This window comes from Polyodon spathula, chromosome 14, assembly GCF_017654505.1.
Source record: "Polyodon spathula isolate WHYD16114869_AA chromosome 14, ASM1765450v1, whole genome shotgun sequence".
In the NCBI taxonomy this organism is placed as follows: Eukaryota; Metazoa; Chordata; class Actinopteri; order Acipenseriformes; family Polyodontidae; genus Polyodon; species Polyodon spathula.
This window is the reverse complement of record NC_054547.1, coordinates 1614763-1637868: the sequence shown is the minus strand read 5'-3', so window position 1 is coordinate 1637868 and position 23106 is coordinate 1614763. Positions and strand designations below refer to the sequence as shown.

General features: G+C 42.1%; 3 protein-coding genes across 4 annotated transcripts; 2 read left to right on the top strand and 1 right to left on the bottom strand.

Annotated features, from left to right (window-relative positions):
- Positions 1–536: 536 nt before the first annotated feature.
- On the bottom strand, positions 537–11596 carry akr1a1b (aldo-keto reductase family 1, member A1b (aldehyde reductase)). Its single transcript, XM_041271394.1, has 9 exons — positions 11467–11596; positions 9464–9555; positions 5071–5190; positions 4301–4452; positions 2913–3108; positions 2239–2438; positions 2079–2151; positions 1807–1893; positions 537–725 (listed from the first exon to the last, which is right to left on the bottom strand). The coding sequence occupies exons 2-9, from the start codon at positions 9542–9544 to the stop codon at positions 660–662; spliced, it is 975 nt and encodes a 324-aa protein (XP_041127328.1). The 5' UTR covers positions 9545–9555; positions 11467–11596; the 3' UTR covers positions 537–659.
- A 1675-nt stretch (positions 11597–13271) lies between these two features.
- LOC121327320 (peroxiredoxin-1) lies at positions 13272–17343 on the top strand. Of its 2 annotated transcripts, none has more exons than XM_041271277.1 (6): positions 13272–13375; positions 14986–15102; positions 15472–15625; positions 15880–16002; positions 16432–16562; positions 16939–17343. In XM_041271277.1, exons 2-6 carry the CDS (start codon positions 14997–14999, stop codon positions 17019–17021), a joined length of 597 nt encoding a protein of 198 aa, XP_041127211.1. In that variant the 5' UTR covers positions 13272–13375; positions 14986–14996; the 3' UTR covers positions 17022–17343. The 2 variants fall into 2 exon arrangements, with proteins under 2 accessions (XP_041127211.1, XP_041127212.1); XM_041271278.1 differs by lacking the exon at positions 13272–13375 and adding an exon at positions 13497–13592.
- A 1560-nt stretch (positions 17344–18903) lies between these two features.
- zte38 (zebrafish testis-expressed 38) lies at positions 18904–22872 on the top strand. The gene is made up of 7 exons (XM_041271231.1): positions 18904–19310; positions 19631–19694; positions 19878–19914; positions 20462–20488; positions 21144–21211; positions 21507–21655; positions 22298–22872. The coding sequence occupies exons 1-7, from the start codon at positions 19229–19231 to the stop codon at positions 22552–22554; spliced, it is 684 nt and encodes a 227-aa protein (XP_041127165.1). The 5' UTR covers positions 18904–19228; the 3' UTR covers positions 22555–22872.
- The last annotated feature ends 234 nt before the right edge of the window (positions 22873–23106 follow it).

The following is a 23106-nucleotide window of genomic DNA, read 5'->3' as shown; positions in this document are numbered from 1 at the left end:
AGAACCAGAGATTGAACACAAGTGAGATACATCAGGATACAATATTACTGCAAGAGACACTCAATGTGAACTGGCTGTCAATACTATAGTAGTGAAATTGTGCATGTTCCCTATTGGATGAGTGCAGGATTTCTAAAGAGAACCAGCTTCCGTTGAACTTGCTGGTTACTCCCAGACAAACACACACCACACGACAGGAAGGGCCTTTCGTAAAGCTCCTGAATTCTGGAATGAACTCTGCCTTCTCCTGTCAGGGAAGCTGGGACTCCTGTTTTTAAATCAAGAGTGAAAACATTTTTGTTTACACAACAGCTTTTTTTTCAGTTCTTCTGATTTTATAATTAACACCACATTTCTGTCTCTTTTTTAAAATGTATATATGTAATAAAATGCTGTATTAGTTTTTAATTGAAATTAGACTCTTGTTCATTTATTTATGAATTTATTTGTGTGTGTGTGTGTGTGAAGCACTTTGGGATTCTTGTGATGCTATAGAAATGTGTATTGTGTTGTAAAAAGATCCCGGGACACAGAGATCATGAGTAAAAGACGAGTGTTTATTTCTGCTGGTCAGTGACAAAGCAGGTAAGGCAGCAGTATTGAGGTGTTGCCACGCTACAGCAGGAGCGTGAAGGCACGGCAAGGGGGCAGCGTGAATCTCAATAGGGCTCGTTGAAGGGGTAGAGGGGGTGACCTGCATCCCGGGGAACAGACTTCCCATCAACCTGCAAGACAGCGAGCAACACAGCAGCGTTATCACTGGACGAGCTCATACACAAAACTTTACAACGCTTTATTCGAAAGGATTTTAAATTCTGAGACCTTGGGGTTGCATAAAGGCAGCTTGTCATGATCACTGAATATCAATAACATGGAGACTTCCATGAAAATAACATTATTTTAAAAGGTAAAACTGAACCCACCCAATCAAATCATAGAACACAAACACTACCAGAGATGAAAGTAAGACTCCCCGTTGCATAGCAGTTTGATCCACTCCTGGTTTCACTAGGAGTTTAATCAGACACACCTGAGCTTGTTACCTGCACACTGTGGCTATTCAAGCTCATATTTGTTGTTTTCACAAAATAGCAACAATACATTATTAGTTCATCTGTAATGTATTTCATAAAGTTTACCAAGCGATATAAAATCCCCACAAACTATATCGCACAGCTATACAGACCTGCAAGAGCCACTAGGAGGCAGCACTGTAACTAAAATGTAATCTTGCAAGTCACAATAACAAATCAGGGCACAGCCAAGACTAGATATGAAGTAGATCTGTCCAATCACAGATCAGAGAGCAGGCTGTTTTCTAGCGAGACAGTAATACTGCACATGCAATGTTTTACAGCCGGTAACAGATCAGAAACCACTGATAATGTCACTTCTACATTACATTACCCAATCGCCCTACTTAATTTCTGTTTCAAAATGCATACTGATAAGGATGAGATTATAATACCTGTTTTCAGTTACTGTATCAGGTCAATTTCACCCCACTCTTACCTCTTATAAAAGTTCTCCACTGTTTTTGCAGTTTTCCAATGCTTTCCCTATGGTTACACTACGCATTTACCATAGGTAACCCTGGTTAGCCATGCTTTTTAATATGCTGTACCATACTTGTGCTTACTTATGCCTTACCATGCTTTCACTGTGCTTTACCACCTGTGCTTTATCAGACTTCACTGTTTTCACTGTGCTTTATCACACTTCACTGTGCTTTCACTGTGCTTTATCACACTTCACTGTGGGAACCTTTTGTAAGCCCCTTGTCCGCACTGGGCTAGGAAAGCTTACTGTGATCATGGGTACAATGTAGCGCCAGTTCTTGTTCATCGATCCCATCGCCTGCATCTCTTCATCCTCCAGCGTGAAGTCAAACACCTGCATTGAGCAGCACACACAGGGTGTCAAACACAGGCAGAGCTGGGGGGGCGGGTGGAGGGGTGGTAGGGAGTTGAACCCCCCCACCCAACCCGTTGAAACAAATTATTCAACTACGTGGGAAAATACAAAAATATCAGCCATGTGGAAAAATCTCGATCCATCACCAGCACCAGCGTTCTCACCTGGATGTTCTGAAGGATGCGAGACTCGGTCACGCTCTTGGGAATCGTCACCACCCCTCGCTGCACCTGCCACCTGTCAACAGAGAGGACACACCTATCAATGCGCTCTCCCGACGGGGGAGGTTTCTGCCAAGGTGTCCCCAGACGGAGAGCTGGCTACCTGAGGATGACCTGCGCTGGTGATTTGCCGTATTTCTCAGCCAGCTTGTTGACGATGGGCTCCTCCAGCAGCACTGGCTCGTCTGGGTGCTTCCAGGCGCGGTCGGGGGACCCCAGCGGGCTGTACGCTGTCACCACCAGCCCGCGAGCACGGCAGTGTGCCAGCAGCTCCGTCTGCGCCAGGTAGGGGTGGCACTCCACCTGCGCACAGCGAGAAGCAAGCACGCCTGTTATTAGCACACGCAGCGGTGCCCCTTCGCTGGGCACTGCATTTACAAAAACCTTTTGTTTTTCTTTTAACAGATTAAATAAAGTTAGGTAACGTGGAACTGCTCTTGACTGCTGTTTCTAGAATGTGTTTGCGAATATTAAACTTCACTGAATTCATGCTCTGTCTAAATATCTTAACATACTGTATTGCATTCATTTAATACAAATCAGATCAAAATTACCATTAGGGAGCCTTTGTTATTCTACTTCAGTTGATGCTATATACAGCTTACCAGTGGATAGGAGCATCATTTGAGCACAGTGTTAAGAACTGAATCTTTAAACAAACAACATGAAATTGGTTAAAGACGACACTTGAACTGCAGACGTTCTGTACTGAATTACAGAACCACAGCACACAGAGCTCTTGCAGGAACACCCTGCTGCTCCCCTGGGCCGCCTCACCTGCAGGACGGCAGGCTTGATGGTTGCTATGGTGATGACGTCGTCGATCTGCCTGCTGTTGAAGTTGGAGAGGCCGATGGCCCGCACCAGCCCCTTCTCCACCAGCTTCTCCATGGCACTCCAGGTCTGCTTGTAGTCGATGTGATCATAGAGCAGTGTGCCGTCCGCACTCTTCGGGAAGAACATGTCTCCCCGCCTGCATCCAGAGGAGCAGACGCAGTCAGCGATTCCCAATCAGTACCCTTTACAAAGCCTGGACTCCAGGCATCATTCACTCAGGAAATCCCACATTAATGTTAACACAATGAGAGGCAAACATCGTGAGAGTGCTGAAGACATCTTATTAAACTGTATTCAGTGCCACCTGGCCCTTTAAACAATGGGAACCGTTATAAGGAGGGCTGGTCTTGGCTTGAGGGTTTGTCCCATGAAACCATTCCACTAGCCCTCGCACTGTGGTTACCAGAAGGAACACAAATAGCACAACTATGGCTCTGGACAGCAGTGTTTATAACAATTGTTTGGTTTTAGTTTTGTTAAAAAATAACAGGTCTGTTTCTCCATTCAAAGAATAGGAGATAATTAAGGACTTTGCCTGGTTCCCTGTATGGTTACCAGATAGACAGCATGACTCTAATTAGACACCCAGCTATGAGAGCAGGACTCCCCACAGTGACAGGAGACAGACTCCTGCAGAGAGCACAGCAAGCCTTTCACGGATTGGGATACAAAGGCAGGTCCATACCTGACTCACACATACACTGAGAACACGTTACCAGATAAAGAGGGCGACAGGTGTGCATGTTCTGAAGTTGTGTTCAGTATCCACGACCTTGGTCTTGCTTGCTTTGTGTATAATGATGTTTAAGTTCCCTTGTCATATTGTCAAGCCCAATGCAAAATGTGTACTGTAACGGCACATGCCCTTAAGATAAAAGCATAGTAAAAAAAAAACAAGGTACTGCAGATCAGTATGGATAAATGCACCAACAGTGATCTCATGAGTATGCTAACATGAGAGGGACACACAGACAGATGGTTATTGCTATTGTTATATTAAATTAATATTAATACCATTATTATTATTATTATTATTATTATTATGGGGATCAGCAGAAGAAGCTCTGAATCATTCCACAGTATTTGTGTCTTTATAACAGGGATGGAAATAAGACTCCTATACATAGCAGTTTCACCCATTCCAGGTTTTACTATGAGCTTGATTAGCCACAGTGTATAGATAACAAGCTCCGGTGTGTCTTATTAAGCTCATATTGAAACCAGGACTGGCTCAAAGTGCTGTGGAAGGGAGCCTAGTGTCCATCCCTGGACCCCGGTCAGCGTTGCTCCACAGTGGGCAGTGCAGGAGGGGCTGAGCTGGGACTCACTGGAAGGCGTAGGGCCAGTGGATGAGGTAGAGGTCCAGGTAGTCCAGTTTCAGGGCCTTGAGTGTCTTCAGCAGGGCTGGCTCTACATCCTCTGGGTGATGCATGGTGTTCCACAGCTTGGATGTCACAAAGACTTCCTCTCGCTTCACTTCCTGCAGGCAGAGAGAGAGCGAGAGAGAGAGATTGAGCGAAAGCAAGAGCGAAACAGCGGGCGAGAGAGAAAGAGAGAGACAGAGCAAGAGAAAGAGAGAGACAGAGCGAGACAGCAAAAGAGAGAGCAATAGAGCGCGTGAGAGCGACACAGCGAGAGCGAGCGAAAGCAACAGAGCACAAGAGAGTGAGAGTGAGAGAGAGAGAGCAAGAGAAAGACAGCAAGAGAGATTCATTTAAAACAGCTGCTGTGGCTACTATGAATACCCTGTCTGGTACTTTGGATGAGCTAGAGGACTGCAAAGCCAATCTGCACAAGATGACAGTTATGTTCAAATGAGATGTACTCGAACGTGCTGAAATCTGGTGTTTTCATTGGTTAAGAGTGGCTTCATGAATTCAATACTACTATTACTACTGCCGCTACTATTGCTATTATTTCAAAAAGGGGCTGATTTGAAATGTATTCTCAACGGAGGGTGTGACATAAACATTATATTACAGTGTTTCAAAAACATGGACCACTGGTGTTACAAACTCACTGCAGTACAGACTGTGTTTTGTACATTCTCTTGCTTATCTGCCCTCACCCAGCTGTCTTACTTGTTTCAGGGTCTCACCTTGTCCGGCCCCAGTTTCTCCTGAAGGGCCTCTCCGATCTCGTCTTCGTTGCCGTAGACAGCAGCGCAGTCAATGTGCCGATAGCCAGCCTCCAGAGCATACTGCACAGCCTCCTTCACCTGGAGAGACAGGGAGCCAGCACTGTGAGAACGGACAATACAGAACAGCCATCACAGTACAGCCAGCCCAGCACAGCAGTCTCAGTACAGCATTGCCATCCCAGTACAGGAGGTCATTGCCAATGCACCTTCTACCAGGAACCAAGGTTCTCACCAGACAACACAGATACAAAGATCAGTGTGCTAATCTGAAGAAAGCGGATGCTGTATAATTTACAATCCTTGCAGGATTCATTTCTGTTTTATTTACGTATGAAAGTCCTCTAGTGATGCTGAAAACCTTCAACGGAACAGCCTTATCAAAAACAGCTGCTTGCAGTTTCTTCCAGTGTCACTTCACAATGTAAGAGAGCTCAATAAAGTCATGCATCTCCTTCTAGTGAGAGTCCAGGGAAGTACACTGATACTAAACAATGCACAATAAGCATCGAGGTGTACAGTCACAGTGTACAGTAAGCACCGAGGTACAGTCACAGTGTACAGTAAGCATCGAGGTGTACAGTCACAGTGTACAGTAAGCATCGAGGTGTACAGTCACAGTGTACAGTAAGCACCGAGGTGTACAGTCACAGTGTACAGTAAGCACTGAGGTACAGTCACAGTGTACAGTAAGCATCGAGGTGTACAGTCACAGTGTACAGTAAACACTGAGGTACAGTCACAGTGTACAGTAAGCATCGAGGTGTACAGTCACAGTGTACAGTAAGCATCGAGGTGTACAGTCACAGTGTACAGTAAGCATCGAGGTGTACAGTCACAGTGTACAGTAAGCATCGAGGTGTACAGTCACAGTGTACAGTAAGCATCGAGGTGTACAGTCACAGTGTACAGTAAGCACTGAGGTGTACAGTCACAGTGTACAGTAAGCACTGAGGTGTACAGTAACAGTGTACAGTAAGCACTGAGGTGTACAGTCACAGTGTACAGTAAGCATCGAGGTGTACAGTAACAGTGTACAGTAAACACTGAGGTACAGTCACAGTGAACAGTAAGCATCGAGGTGTACAGTCACAGTGTACAGTAAGCATCGAGGTGTACAGTCACAGTGTACAGTAAGCATCGAGGTGTACAGTCACAGTGTACAGTAAGCATCGAGGTGTACAGTCACAGTGTACAGTAAGCACTGAGGTACAGTCACAGTGTACAGTAAGCATCGAGGTGTACAGTCACAGTGTACAGTAAGCACTGAGGTGTACAGTCACAGTGTACAGTAAGCACTGAGGTGTACAGTCACAGTGTACAGTAAGCACTGAGGTGTACAGTCACAGTGTACAGTAAGCACTGAGGTGTACAGTCACAGTGTACAGTAAGCACTGAGGTGTACAGTCACAGTGTACAGTAAGCACTGAGGTGTACAGTCACAGTGTACAGTAAGCACTGAGGTGTACAGTCACAGTGTACAGTAAGCATCGAGGTGTACAGTCACAGTGTACAGTAAGCACAGTCACAGTGTACAGTAAGCACAGGTGTACAGTCAGTGTACAGTAAGCACTGAGGTAGTCACAGTGTACAGTAAGCATCGAGGTGTACAGTAACAGTGTACAGTAAGCACTGAGGTACAGTCACAGTGTACAGTAAGCATCGAGGTGTACAGTAACAGTGTACAGTAAACACTGAGGTACAGTCACAGTGTACAGTAAGCATCGAGGTGTACAGTCACAGTGTACAGTAAACACTGAGGTGTACAGTCACAGTGTACAGTAAGCATCGAGGTGTACAGTCACAGTGTACAGTAAGCACTGAGGTGTACAGTCACAGTGTACAGTAAGCACTGAGGTCAGTCACAGTGTACAGTAAGCACTGAGGTGTACAGTCACAGTGTACAGTAAGCATCGAGGTGTACAGTCACAGTGTACAGTAAGCATCGAGGTGTACAGTCACAGTGTACAGTAAGCATCGAGGTGTACAGTCACAGTGTACAGTAAGCACTGAGGTATACAGTCACAGTGTACAGTAAGCACTGAGGTGTACAGTCACAGTGTACAGTAAGCACTGAGGTGTACAGTCACAGTGTACAGTAAGCACTGAGGTGTACAGTAACAGTGTACAGTAAGCACTGTCAGTGTACAGTACAGAGGTCAGTCACAGTGTACAGTAAGCACTGAGGTGTACAGTCACAGTGTACAGTAAGCATCGAGGTGTACAGTCACAGTGTACAGTAAGCATCGAGGTGTACAGTCACAGTGTACAGTAAGCATCGAGGTGTACAGTCACAGTGTACAGTAAGCACCGAGGTGTACAGTCACAGTGTACAGTAAGCACTGAGGTACAGTCAGTGTACAGTAAGCATCGAGGTGTACAGTCACAGTGTACAGTAAGCACTGAGGTACAGTCACAGTGTACAGTAAGCATCGAGGTGTACAGTCACAGTGTACAGTAAACACTGAGAGGTACAGTCACAGTGTACAGTAAGCATCGAGGTGTACAGTAACAGTGTACAGTAAACACTGAGGTACAGTCACAGTGTACAGTAAGCATCGAGGTGTACAGTCACAGTGTACAGTAAACACTGAGGTACAGTCACAGTGTACAGTAAGCATCGAGGTGTACAGTCACAGTGTACAGTAAGCATCGAGGTGTACAGTCACAGTGTACAGTAAGCACCGAGGTGTACAGTCACAGTGTACAGTAAGCACTGAGGTGTACAGTCACAGTGTACAGTAAGCACTGTACAGTCACAGTGTACAGTAAGCACAGGTGTACAGTCAGTGTACAGTAAGCACCGAGGTACAGTCACAGTGTACAGTAAGCACTGAGGTGTACAGTCACAGTGTACAGTAAGCACTGAGGTGTACAGTCACAGTGTACAGTAAGCACTGAGGTGTACAGTAACAGTGTACAGTAAGCACTGAGGTGTACAGTAACAGTGTACAGTAAGCAATGATGGAGTGTTAGTTTACAGCAGTGTTTTGTTGTTGCAAAGAAGCAGATATATTGTAATTTGGCCCCTGAATAGAGCCAAGAGGGGAGCTTTGATCTGCGGCCCACATCTGCGTTTTAATAAGAGTTTATTGTTGCCAGGCCCACTTATCAGGCTCTCCGTCAGGTTACCATGGCGCTGATGCTGAAGGGCCTGCAGCTCGAACAAAGCCACACACACTTGGCTAAATGGGGAGGCAGGAAAGGAAAACAGCATAGAGTAGAAACCTGAGGACAAAACATGCGACACGGCACTGCTGGGTTGCTTTCAGGATTACACTGCACGTAGACTTTGGGTTGGTCTTTCTCTGCAAGGAACTCTGTGAAATTACTATTATTATTATTATTATTATTATTACATCTTTTATAAAGTACTGAAATGAAAGAGATTGTTGTGTCCAATATGAAATGTGTATTGGATTGAAATGACACTCCCTTTTCAGAGCAGCGTGATCCATTCCTTGTTTTACTAGGAGTTTAATAAGACACACCTGAGATTATTACCTATACGCTGTGGGCAATCAGGCTCACATTAAGAGCCGGGGCAGTGGTGACACCTACCTTTCCAGGCTCTGCTATTGCTATAGTCTGGAGGGAGAGCCGGGGCAGTGGTGACACCTACCTTTCCAGGCTCTGCTGTTGCTATAGTCTGGAGGGAGAGCCGGGGCAGTGGTGACACCTACCTTTCCAGGCTCTGCTGTTGCTATAGTCTGGAGGGAGAGCCGGGGCAGTGGTGACACCTACCTTTCCAGGCTCTGCTGTTGCTATAGTCTGGAGGGAGAGCCGGGGCAGTGGTGACACCTACCTTTCCAGGCTCTGCTATTGCTATAGTCTGGAGGATGAGCTTGGGCAGTGGCGACACCTACCTTTCCAGGCTCTGCTGTTGCTGTAGTCTGGAGGGAGAGCCGGGGCAGTGGTGACACCTACCTTTCCAGGCTCTGCTGTTGCTATAGTCTGGAGGGACAGCCGGGGCAGTGGTGACACCTACCTTTCCAGGCTCTGCTGTTGCTATAGTCTGGAGGGAGAGGTGGGACAGTGGTGACACCTACCTTTCCAGGCTCTGCTGTTGCTATAGTCTGGAGGGAGAGCCGGGGCAGTGGTGACACCTACCTTTCCAGGCTCTGCTATTGCTATAGTCTGGAGGATGAGCCTGGGCAGTGGCGACACCTACCTTTCCAGGCTCTGCTGTTGCTGTAGTCTGGAGGGAGAGCCGGGGCAGTGGTGACACCTACCTTTCCAGGCTCTGCTATTGCTATAGTCTGGAGGGAGAGCCGGGGCAGTGGCGACACCTACCTTTCCAGGCTCTGCTGTTGCTGTAGTCTGGAGGGAGAGCCGGGGCAGTGGTGACACCTACCTTTCCAGGCTCACTCTTCCATGTTCCCAGACCAATCAGGGGCATCTTCCTCCCGGTGTTGAGAACTGCATAGTCAACCATGCCGGACGCGTCTGCCAAGATCAATACAAAGCACACATTTTCAAATCAGCAGCAGCACTCGTCTTGCAGGAGAGCCTGGTGACATGTGGCTTGAAGGTCCAGAACCCCAAGCTGTGTAGAAACTCAATCCTTCCCATTATCTGAATTGTACACAGCCTTCTGGTAGAGTGAAAACACAGCGTGTGTGGAGCGGATTCTGGTACCCGAGGAGACGAGACCCCTGCTGTGATGTACTTCATCACACCTGAATGTACTTTATCACACCTGAATGAGTTTCTTGCGATTGCGTCCATTCTGGTATGCAGGTCTGCCCGCTGCCTCCTTCTTTCAGAGAAATTGGAAATTATATTTTAGACAGAATAGTTGTTGTTCAGCTGCTTTCATTTGAAGCCAGTTTAACTGACCAACAGTCAATGCTGCTGCTGACTGCAATTGTGTGTTGGAATTAATTAAAAGAGAATTGGAATTGGGATTTGATTTTCAAAAGGAATTGGAATTGAAAAACAGGAATTAACCCCGACCCTGACTGTGTGCACTTTGGGAGGGCAAAAGGACGGAAAGCGGTTTTGTTTTTTTGGCTCAGCTTCATGACTAATAACAGGAAGAAGAAGAAAAAAAAAACGCTTTTAAAGGATTAGTCTAGATTTCCAGAAACAGGAACGAAAGAAGTGCAGAGTGTGACGCTGTGCACGTGTCACACGACTTCCCTCAGTCCTGCAGAGCTCAGCTGGTTTCCAGAGTCTCTGTTTGCACAGGACACATGTCTGCTGTGCTTACAAACACAAACTCCAAACCTTGAAGATCCTGTACAGCACAGCACCGCCCGAAAACTAACAAACCTGCTGGCTGACCTGTTTTCAAAGCATTCTTATTGTCTTTAATGATTTTAAAAAGGGGAGGGAGAGGGTTGCATGTAAAACAAAACAAACACAAAGAAAACTGCAGTATTAAAATTCCATTTCGATCATTAAAATGACATTAAATTCAAAATAATAATGTGGCTTTAAATATTAGTTTAACTACTTTTAGCACGTATATTTGACTGTGTAAGACAGTATTTCGTTTTTAATAGATCTCCCAGTCCTCAGCCTCCTGATTAACCTACCCTGACTGCCTAGATCCACTACTTAACAGCAAACCATCTAACAGCACAAGTGTTATTTCTTGGACATTACAACTAAGTAACCCCTGGTCCTAACCCTTATAAATGTGCCCCACAGTAAAAGCATAGTGAAATGCAATAAAGCACAGTGACAGTATGGTAAAGCATAGAGACAAGGGTTAAAAAGAAGAAGGTATGGTATAAAAACAAAACTATATATATATATATATATATATATATATATATATATATATATATATATATATATATATATATAAAAATGCCTATTTTACCTTTGGTAATGGTAAACCGTGGGAAAGGGATGGGAAAACTGCAAAGCCATTGTGCACAAACACTGCATGGTAAACTTTCGAAAGGAATGCATCAACACAAAGGCCCACAGTTTTATTTAGTTTTTGCTTCTTGATAACCACAATAATAATAATAATAATAATAATATAATAAATAATAATAATAATAATAAGACTCATGTAACAACAAAATATTGTACTAATATTGCACACCCACAAATCCATACCTGCACAGAGAACAATGGTATTCTGCACATATACGTAGCATTTTGACTCGAAGCTGTCTGTTATGATTCATGCAAAACTGTACTATAAATGCGCGCGCAACTTTCAATTACTGTGCAGCAATATATAGAAAGCAGCGGGGTCGCGGGTCTTTATTATCTTGTATTTACAATGGCTTTAATTCTGAGTAAGGCACCGGCCATTTAATGATAAAGTCGGAGCGCTGCCTCGTTGACCCCCTTTTTTCCCATATTATTTTGAATTATGAATGTATTTGCACTGACCTGGTGGTGTACTGTTGCTTGAAGACGCCGAGGTTTCAGGCTCGGAATGACTTATTTTTGTTGTAGAACGGATTTATTTTTGCTGATGTTTCCGTTTCCGGTTTTGTTCATCCTGTTATTGCAAAGTGAAACTGAAGTTACCAAGTTTTGGGAGTTGCTTCTGCAGGCTGTGCATCGAACTCCTGTTACGGTGATCGTGTCTGCATAGCCTCACTGTCATCACATTAACCTGTTGATTCAGTAAAGGTTTTCCATTGGTTGAATTTGAAAGGATTTTGGAATTCGCCTGCTCTTTTGGTTGTTAGCAGCTTATTGATCCCAGAATCTCATCAAGCAGCTTCCTGAAGGATCCCAGAGTGTCAGCTTCAACAGCATTACTGGGGAGTTGGTTCCAGACTCACAATTCTCTGTATAAAGAAATACCTCCATTTTCTGTTTTGAATGCCCCTTTCTTTATTTATCTAATCTCCATTTGTGAACCCTGGTCCTTGTTTCATTTTTCAGGTCTAAGAAGTCCCTTGGGTCGACATTGTTAGAATTTTGAATCAAGACTGAACAGATTCGATTCTTTTAGCCTGTCTGCATATGACATGCCTTTTAAACCTGGAATAATTCTGGTTGCTCTTCTTTGCACTCTTTCTAGAGCAGCAATATCCTTTTTGTAGCGAGGTGACCAGAACTGAACACAACATTCCAGATGAGGTCTTATTAATGCATTGTACAGTTTTAACATTACTTCCCTTGATTTAAATTCAACACTTTTCACAATGTATCCCAGCATCTTCTTGGCCTTTTTATAGCTTCCCCACATTGTTTAGATGAAGACATTTCTGAGTCAACATAAACTCCTAAGTCTTTTTCATAGATTCCTGCTTCAATTTCACTATCTCCCATGTGGTATTTATAAAACACATTTTTATTTCCTCTGTGACACTTCTCTCTATTAAATGTCATTTGCCCAGTTCTGAATCTTGTCTAAATCATTTTGAATGACCCTTGCTGCTGTAACTGTGTTTGCCACTCCTCCTATTTTTGTGTGGTCTGCGATTTTAACAAGTTTGCTTACTATACCAGAATCTAAATCATTAATGTAGATTATTCAGGTTTATAATAGAGGCTTATAGTTACCTGGTTCGGTTTTGTCTCCCTTTCTGTGGATCGGTATTACGTTTGCAATTCTCCAGTCTGTTGGTATAACCCCTGTGTCATGAAACTGTTGCAATAGCCAGTTATTCAATCATTAATAGTAATTAAGTAATTCATACTGTTAAGAGGTTTACCTGAAGCGTCCTTGCGCAATTACTTCGCATTTGAAACTGTGGTCTCGTTCCCTTTACAATAAATATAGTTTATTGTTGACATTGTATTGTCATAGTTTGACCTTCTGCACAGTCAACGTTATTACAAAGCAAGCCTTGTTCACATATTAAAAGTATGAGTTTTATAACTTTTTTAACGTGATCGGGATATGCACCCCCCCCCCCCCCCCCCCCCCCCCCCCCCCCCCCCCACACACACACACACACACACACACACACACACACACATACACACACACATATAGATATATATATATATATATATATATATATATATATATATATATATATAATATTATATATATATTATATATATTATATATAATCAAAATCGAGAAAAAAAAAAGTACTAGACTGGTCTAAGCTGGGATTTCCGGCTAAAGAAAAAAGTACTAGCATGTCGTCTAGTCTGTTTTTGTTACACGTTTAGGTTCTAACTTTACTCCTACCGTTTCGTCGCGCTATAATTTCAAAGCAAGATTGAAATGAGGTGCAAAGCATCGCGATAAGCGTGGCACGTATAAAAGCACCCAACACTCTCGCTTGTGAGTGAGAACCGCTTCGCCCTTCTTCTGAGCGAGAGAGATACAGTGAGTGGCGTTGTATGGCTTTAGTGAATGATTGATAACATTGTTATTTTTTATTTCGCAGGCTTGATACCGGTCACTGTGCTTTGAATAAAGAGGCGTGTCATTTTCAGATAATAATAATTGCATTTTGAATAAATGTTACTTGGCTGCAACTGGCGGCCGTTTTCAAGTTTAAAAACTAAATACAGCTTAGAACAAGGATCCTGAATTTTTAAAGGTATGTGATAATGTTACGTATTAAGTTTGAGATAGAAAAACGAGAAAATGAAGTAAATACGGCTCTCTCATCAGTCGCTTTTTCTCTTCTTATCTGTAGTCGAATATCGTTTTGTATGCTGTATTAAAATATATTGTTTAACAGTTGCATTATATTTATTTAAACGATTTTGTTTTGCGAGTTTACAGTGTAGCTGGCATTTAATAACCAAGTTACAGCGACGGGTCCCGTATTGTACCATTGTATTGTCGGTTTAGTTTTACAATTAATCCTGATCATGTGGCCTGATAAAGTAATGGCTTCAAACACTGACCCGAATGGGAGTTTTATAAACGTGGAGAGTCTGTGTTACAATAACTTGACAACAAAGAGGTTTCGTTAACAAAACCGTTTTCACGAAACTATAGGCTACAGTATTCCGTTCACCGTTTTTTTGGCGCAGAGAATGGGTGAAACTGCGCAACACCGTCTCGTTCCCTCTCGCTCCTCATCAGTTAATTGCAGGATTTGCTTTTTATTTTGCTATGCATGCCAATTGCCTGGAGAAACCCGACTCGTGCAGCGGGATTAGTTAAGGATTATACAAATACATATAGTACGTCCTTCACTTGTATTTTTTCATGTTCAGGTCTGCAGTTTACAGCGCAAATTAATCGAAATGAATTGTGCAGTGCACTAATTATACAACCCCCCGCCCCCTTGCAGTTTAGACCCGTCACGCAAGTTCAGTGTCTTATCCAAGGTCATTAGTGACAGTTGCACTTTGGACTCGGGCGTGCACAGATGTCTCTTAGGTATTTATTACATTTGGCTATAAGTTAATAAACCACCTTGCGTTGTATTCACAGCGCATTTACCGCCCTGCAAAGTTGCACCAGTTAACTATCTTCAGCAGTGGTGCAATCACACAGCAGGGCAGTGGTAAATGGTGTTTGAGGCCCCTAGCTATCAACCCCAACAACATTGGCTTTCTGATTTTTAAAGCCTTGGTTACCAGCCCTAAAAGCCACATCTACTCTATCTGTATTGCATCGACACCACCCAGCATTTGCGTGTAGGTTTTGCCAGTGACTTACTGTGAAGTTTACACCAAATCAAGGAAATGACATGGTGTGTAAAACATCAGTGATATTGTTACTGTACACAGGCTGCTGGCTCTCGAATTTGACTTCTGCTTTTAAGCTGTCTTTGTTTAAATAATTGCAGGGATACGTGAATAAATCAAACACCTCTAAGTGAAATCTCTGGGTCAGTCCTAACCCTGAATTAATATTTGCGCTGTGGTAGCAGTATTTAAATGCACTACTGTTTTCAGATTAATTGAACACGCAGACTGTCGGCTGTCCCTGGATTGCAGAGTAATTGGGGACTAATCTATTTAAATTTCTCGCAGGCTTTTTCAACATGTCTGCCGGTAACGCTCGGATAGGAAAACCAGCTCCTGACTTCAAGGCCACTGCTGTGATGCCTGATGGCCAGTTCAAGGAAATCAGCCTGTCGGACTACAGAGGTAAGGCCCCTGGGGCAGTCAGGGGGTGTGTCGGACCCGTATAGAAGTGGTTAAAGCACTCGTAAGTGAAGTTGTGCTATATTCTGTGTACAGGCAAATGAGCAACCACTGCAAATTGCATGCTTCAGGTCCTGACCACTGGCATCCAGTTGCTAGGAAATAGGCTGGTGTGTATTTGAGCCCAGCAGTGCCCACCTTAAGGCTGCAGTGCTTACCCAGGCCCTCTATCTCTGTGTATCATCCCTAATTAGAAATACAAAAAGGAACTAGTCCAATTCCCATTCAATAAGCTGGTCAGGGAAGTGTTTTAAGTGCTCGCTGTGAAGTATGTGGTGATGTTCTTCAATGGGGAGTGTTGTGTGCTTGCAGGGAAGTACGTGGTGTTCTTTTTCTACCCGTTGGACTTCACCTTCGTCTGCCCCACCGAGATCATTGCCTTCAGCGACGGCGCAGAGGACTTCAAGAAGATCAACTGCGAGGTGATCGGAGCCTCGGTGGACTCGCACTTCTGTCACCTGGCGTGGTACGTACCGCTGTCCAGGGATGAGATAATGAGGGATGCAGTCAGTATTCAAGTCTGGGAGAATCGTTTGTTTACAGGCTGTTTGGCCCATCTGCTCTCCTAGTTTCTCAAAACGTTATTGAGTCTGATCATAAAAGGTGCCATTGATTCAGTATGGATGACCGTGTGGCTGGGTAAGACATTCTGTGCCCTCGTCGCTGTGTGTAAAGAAGTAGGGATTGTCAGTGCTGGATGCCTCTGCTTTTTCCTTTCAGGATCAACACTCCCAGGAAGCAGGGTGGCCTGGGCCACATGAAGATCCCGCTTGTGTCTGACACACGGCGCTCCATCTCTCAGGACTACGGCGTGCTGAAGGAGGACGAGGGCATCGCTTACAGGTCAGGAGGATGGCGTTTGGGCTCCACGCAGGGATTTGCTGCATTAGCTGCTTTCAGCTAGAGTCCAGCCAGTAAACCGGTGCCACCTCATTTAGGAGTTCTACCATCTAGGGAGAAATTGCATTGCAACACCCGTGCCCAGCCATGTGGAATTAAGCCCAAGCTGTGCATCTTGTTTGCAGGGTGGATGTTCAGGTTGAAAGCTGTATGTGTTCACTCCATGCCTAGTGTTCCACAGCACTTTGTCTGCAAGCCTGTTTTTTATGCTAGAACCTGGAAACAGTTTAAAACTAGGTTATGTGGGCTGGTGGTTGGTTCAGAAAGATTTACCCGCATGCCACCTCCGTCCTGTAGCCTCTCCTGAATGGGACAGACCTGTCTTGTTCTACAACAAAGCCTGTGAACTTGCTTCCATCTCCCTCCCTCCAGAGGCCTATTCATCATCGATGACAAGGGAATCCTGCGGCAGATCACCATCAACGACCTTCCCGTGGGCCGCTCTGTGGAGGAGACCCTGAGGCTGGTGCAGGCCTTTCAGTTCACAGACAAGCACGGAGAGGGTAAGCCTGATCATGCCTGGACACCGGGGCTTTGCACAGGCTATCACCCTGCTTAACTGAACCTCACTGTCAAAGGAGGGCAGGTTATTCTAACATGCGCTCCAGACTGATCCCACACCTTTTTAGACAGTTATAAACAGTGTCTTCAAGGCAGGAATGGAAATGGACTGCTATTGCGTAGCATTTTGGTAAGACACTCCTGAGTTTAGTTAGTGTAAACTGTGGCAAATCAAGCTCGTAGTAAAACCTTGAGCGAGTGAAACGGGAGTCTTATTTCCACCCCTGTTAAAGGTAGCAGAAATGTTTTAATGTAATCTTTTGAGTAGGGCCCAAACCAGTAGTACACAACTAAGCCTGTGTTTTCTTCCTCTTTCAGTGTGCCCCGCAGGATGGAAACCCGGCAGTGACACCATCAAGCCCGACGTCAAGGAAAGCAAAGGCTTCTTCTCCAAGCAGTAGCAAGCATGATTGAGTCTGCTCACTGCGCTAGTTCAAACGTCTAAAGCACCTGGAGATTTTTAGAGTAGATGTGTGCCTGGAAGAAGAAAGTGACCTATTTTGTATTTGTTACTGTAAAGAGTAGAAAGAGCACAGAGTCTCTTTGATGTTGCAGTGTCGGTTGGTTGTCATAGCGACGCTTGTAGTCTGCCATTTTGTGCTTGAATGGCATCTGTTTGTGTCTCTTGAAGAGAGCGGTGTGTTTGAACTCTCACAGCTGCCCCCACCTCCTCAGCAATCTTTGTAGGCAAAAACATCTGATCTAAATAAAGTGGTATGTATTGCTGTCTTGTTGTCTGTGTTATTTATATGGGTGTTGCTGTTGTACCAATGTTCTTTATCTCCTGTATCTGTGGCACCAGGCATGGGAAGGGTAAATCCCTTTAGTGACTGTTCAGAGCTGATACATTTTCTGGTTTTCAACATTCAATTTAAAAACAAATCGTACATTTCCAAGGAGAGCTATCCAATCCACAACAGAGCACCTCTGCCTGCCTCTGTTTACTGCTGCTTTGATCCTGAGTCAGTGAAATCCACCCCATATCATACACCTCACCCTATACTCTAGGAATAAAGTAACTAAACATTGTCCTTCTTATTGTTGTGTTAGTGCTGCAGTTTGATACTATGTCAAACTGAGAAGTGGGGTTGGAACAGTTTGACAGAGGCAATTACAAGAAAGCAATATTTATGACTTTTCATAAATGCTCTTTTTAAGAGTTAAAACGGAATTTGTATTTTACTTTTTTTAAATCTAAAGGTATTGATACGTACAGTGTTTTATATGTATTATTACAACGCGCCCCCGTGTGGTTACATATTGTATAAATTATATATAGTGTGTGTATATATTAAAAAAAAAAAACACACACACTTTTTGCACTTCTCAATCTACGCCTCTATCCACAGTACCTCAAACTTTACTGTACAGACTAGATATTAATCACCAATATCCTCCTCCTGTGTGCTAAATATATATATTTTAAAAAGTCAGCAGCGTTCGAGAAAGGGAATTCACAGAGCTCGAGCTCGTGTGCGTTTGCTCGCGCTTTCGCTCGAGCGCCTCTTTTTTTTTGAAGATTTTCATTTTTCCGTCATAAATTATAGTTTCGCGTTTTATTGTAAGAAAACAGGAAAACAGGAAAACAGGAATCCCAAATCTCTGACATCTTGTGGCTACAGATTTGAGCTACAGATTTTTTTTTATTATTATTTTTTTGTTTGTTAAAGATCTGTTTTTATGGCTGTGTTTGTTCTAATTTACCTCGGTGTTTTAACCGTGTAGAAAGTATTATTTTTGTTTGTTTGTTTTGTCTGAATTAAGATTTCATAATGGCAACTGCCCAGAAATTAAGAAGTCATGCGAAACAAGCTACATCTCAGGTAGGTAAGGTTACAGGACTTTGGTTTTAATAATAATAATGTTCTACATGCGATGTGTGTAGCGAAACGCCATTGAAAACCCGTTATATAATAATAATAATAATAATAATAATAATAATAATAATAATATATTTCTTTCATCCTCCGGTTTAAGGAGGGTGAATTTGTAAACGATGTTGTTGTGTTTTATATTTTGGATATATCGGCTGGTATCAGTATTATTTGCTACTGTTTGTTTTTTGTTTTTTTTTAAACTACTGTATAACACTGTAGCATAACTACGAGCTGGATAAAAGCAGGCTTGTGGAAATTGCTTCAGGGGAACGACAAACGTGGCCAGTTTATCTATAGAACATGACAAATGTATAAGATTTATGTCAGTTATTTTTTACTAGAGATGCTTTGGTTCATACAATACTACAATTTATTCTGTTATCAAGAATAGCTAAATGACAATGAACTTCAAAAACCGCTGTATTTGGGACACCAGCAATCTTCTTGAACTAAGATACTGCAATACGCTTCAGTTCCGCTTTGCAGCATTATTACAGTCAATTATATCAATGAGGGTCACCATGTCGCGTATCTGTGAATACAATAATACAGTCGGGTCACAGACTACTTACAAAGAAAGAATTACTGTCTACTACACTGTTTTTTTTTTTTTTTTATTCATTTATTTGTTGTTATTGTAAATGCATGTGAACTCCATACCCCCCTAGTGGACTGGTCTGTTTCCGAATGAGATTAAAACCCAACAGCAGTCTCTGGTTTTCGTGAAGAGAATGATGGCAGTTGCTGTGTCTTCTATCACCTACCTGCGAGGCATATTCCCCGAAGATGCCTACAGAAACCAATACCTGGAAGGTAGGCGAGACTTGCTTTTACACTGAGGTGCCGGATTTCTCATGCTTTGAGTTTAACTATTTAAAACCACAAACTAGGAAAACAAAACAAAAGACCATTCATTAGGACCGAAATTATTGATTGAGTTCAAAATAACTATGCTAAATTGTGGTTTGATCAGAAAATCTAAGATGAGGATCAATAAAAACATCAGGGCAACATATTTCAGTAATTAAAAAAAAAAGCAATTGAGGTTGGCTCATATACACATAACATTAATACAGGAACTTGAATTGTAATTTTAAAGACATTCTTGATCAAATATTAGCCTTTTATTTCAGATTTGTGCATTAAAGTTTTAAGAGAAGACAGTACCTGTCTTGGAGCATCAAAAGTTGTGAAATGGTACGTTTCAAGGCTTTTCCATCGGATATGTATTAACTAAGACAGCCCTGCATTGAGGTCACATGTGTTATGAATACACACAGCTATGTTATGAACCACTTTGTTTTAAAATAGAATTTTAAATGTTGTTACATGCTTGTGCAAAATCTGTTTTAATAGTACAAAACCTGTGATTATTTTCAGGATGACGGGTTGTTTTGATGCTTTAGAAAAAGGATATGTAAGTGTTTTTGTTGAGTTTGGTTTAGATAGTATATTTCTAACAGTTCTGTATATAACATTTAACTGTTTCTTGTATTGTTTTCTCAACAGTTACAACTAGTGTTCATTGGTGTAAGTATAGAATACAAATAAAACAGGACAACCACAGTAAATTAGCTGTAGTGGATGCAAGTTATTTTTATTCATGAATAATTTGACAGTGATTTGTTTTTCTTCTGATCTTTTTAGTCGATATTTTTTTACAGTGCAGCAGTCTAACATACCGACTTTAGGAAGCACAGCTCATTGTTATTGCAAGGGGGTTATGAAATTAAAACATCACATTAAAAAAATGTTTTTTGTTATATTACAGATCTGCTTCAGCAATTAACATGTAGTCTAGGCAGTTAGAAAAACGATAAAATGGGATTTATCCAGTTAAGTGTGAAGAATAGAGGTCAGATCTTGTATGTTCCAGGTTATCTGATCACTCCCTGATTCCCCCTGAAACATGATCTGCAGCTCTTGTGATTGTAATAGTTTCACCTTTTTATACACATATACAGGTACACACAAATCCAGCTGACCCAAATGTAAGTTTTTAATAATTAGATTTTCTTTATCTGATTTATTGTTTTGCTTAAACATGTTTATTTGAAAAGTATTACTAGCGAAATGATGTAACTTATGATTAGGTGTTTGCTTTTTATTTGCTATTGAAGAACAGGTGGTTACATTTTGCATAAAAAATAGGTTCTTTATAAATGTACTTTTTTCTGAATAATAATTACAAAAAATGCCCTGGAACTTAACTGGCTTTTTTTTCTTTTCTTTTTTTTTTAAATTTAGTTGTTGCCAATGATTTTACCCCATTTTTCTCCCCAATTTAGAATTGCCAATTGTGTTACTAATCTTTGTTTACTGCTGCAACCCCCTGGTGACTCGGGAAACAGCCTCTGACACACACGTCCTCTGAAACGTGTCCCTGCCATGCTGTCTTTCTTTGCACTGCGGATCCACAGCGAAGCCATCAGACCTGTAGTGCCGGAGGACAACACAGATCTGAATGGCTCCACTGCAGACCCACAGGCAACCTTTCAGCCACAGGAGTTGCTGCTGCATGGTGAACCGTGGATTGCCCTGCCGACCTAAACCTGCCTATTGTGCCAATTGTGCACCGTCCCCTGGGAATCCCGGGAACTTAGCTGGCTTTAATGTTTTTTCCATTTTCTTTTTTCATTCTGTCAGAGCATAATTGAGTCTTATCAGTTCAAGTTCAGATACACCCCAGATGGTCCACAACTGGATATACTGAGGTAATGTTTACGTCAGTAGATTTGATAGACCTGCCTTATACATTTTAAAAGTTTTTACACTTTGAGTTTTTTTTTTCAAAATATTTCTATAGCAATTGATCTTTTATTTACAATGGGCCCACTTTTAGAAAATATACATATTATTCAGTTTGCCTAAGAAAATATTAATCTGAAAACACAGCAACTACTTTACATCTAAATAAAGAATTTAGTAAACAGTGTTTACTATTAGTATAAAGATAATCACACAATTTTATGATTGGACTTTAAAGGAAAATCCCCCCTTTTTTTCTAGCAACAAGAACGTTGAATTGAAGCTAACCATGAAGGACACGAAGAAAGCATCAGTCCTCCTCATCCGAAAACTTTTTCTCCTCATGCAGAATCTGGACACTCTTCCGAATGATGTTTCTCTTACAATCAAACTCTACTACTATGATGATGGTAAAATACAAACCCCTAGTTACAGCCATCAACGACTAATACATTTTTTGGATTTTGTGACTTTTTTATATAGAAAATTAAATACAATTCATGCACCTCAATTGAAATGGTAAAACTTTAAAGGAAAATGTTCATTGAACTTCTATTGAGCAGTACAACTTAAAGCATGCATGTCTTAAAACTTTCCAGTGCTTTCAGAGAGCGACAGAAACGTTTATTTCAACTTGAAATTGAGAACCTTACCACCAATACTTTTTTGTGCCACTATGGGGCAGCCTTGAAGCTTGTTAATTTGCTGTTCAGTGCTGAGATTACAGGGATTCAGATGGTGGACATAAACAGACATTCCAACTGCGATGCTAATTGGATTCAATTTAGGAGTTTCATCCACATTAATGGAGTTAAAAGTAGAATAGTAATTAGGAAAAAGAACATTATAGTACAGATTCCTGCTTGCTTTTGAATGTCTGAGTTGGATATCCTCTCAATTATATTACATGTTAATATCTAATTTAATAGGTATTTATTAAGTACTGTTAAAGCCCAGAGTCTTAATTCTGATCAGAGTTTTCCTTTCGTTTGGATTGGAAATGCTTGTTTGAAATATGCTGCTGTTATTCTTGGCGTGTTTGTCTTTCACAGTGACCCCAACAGACTACCAGCCTCCTGGGTTCAAGGAAGGAGAGTGCGACAGCTTGTGGTTTGAAGGGACGGCTGTCCATATCAAAGTGGGAGAGCTGAAGAGTGGCTTCCACGTTATGAAGGTGCAGGTTACTGCGGATCAAGAGAAAGTCGAGCGAATGCAAAGAGAGAACGCTTTGAAGGAAGACACTGGCGGTTCAGAAAAAAGAAAGGAAGAAGAACAAAAATACAAACACAAAAAAGCTGCTTTGAAATAACTAAACAAGCAATTTGACCCATATCCACTAGAGGGCATATGACTACTAACACCTGCTTATAGACAGAGCCTGTCGATAATGCGTACTTATTACTTCCAGTTGTCATAGTACCCATAACTATTTGTTGTTAGGACACTGAAATGTGTCTTTGATACTGCTGTAAAGAAAATTAATATTGTTTTTTATCTGTTACACGCAGAAAGCATTAATTTACAAACAGGCATTAAATTGCAATGAATTGAATTGAGTAGCTCTGCTCAAATCAACAGACATGTACAGAAGTACAGGCTTGTGTTCAATTTTGTTGCTAATAAAACACTGAGATTTTAAACAAGGCTTAAGTGTTTTCAAACATTCTTTCACCTTTTCTATATCCACATGAAAGGATGATAGCATTTTAAGCAGTCAGGAGTTTCATCCAATATTTATTTATTCATTTATCCAGGAGATTTACCCATTGAGACGAGGCCTCATTTTTAAGGGGGTCCTGGAAAACAGTAAAAGAACAACAGCAAAGTACAAACTTAATCAGCAACATATAGAGATAGAATA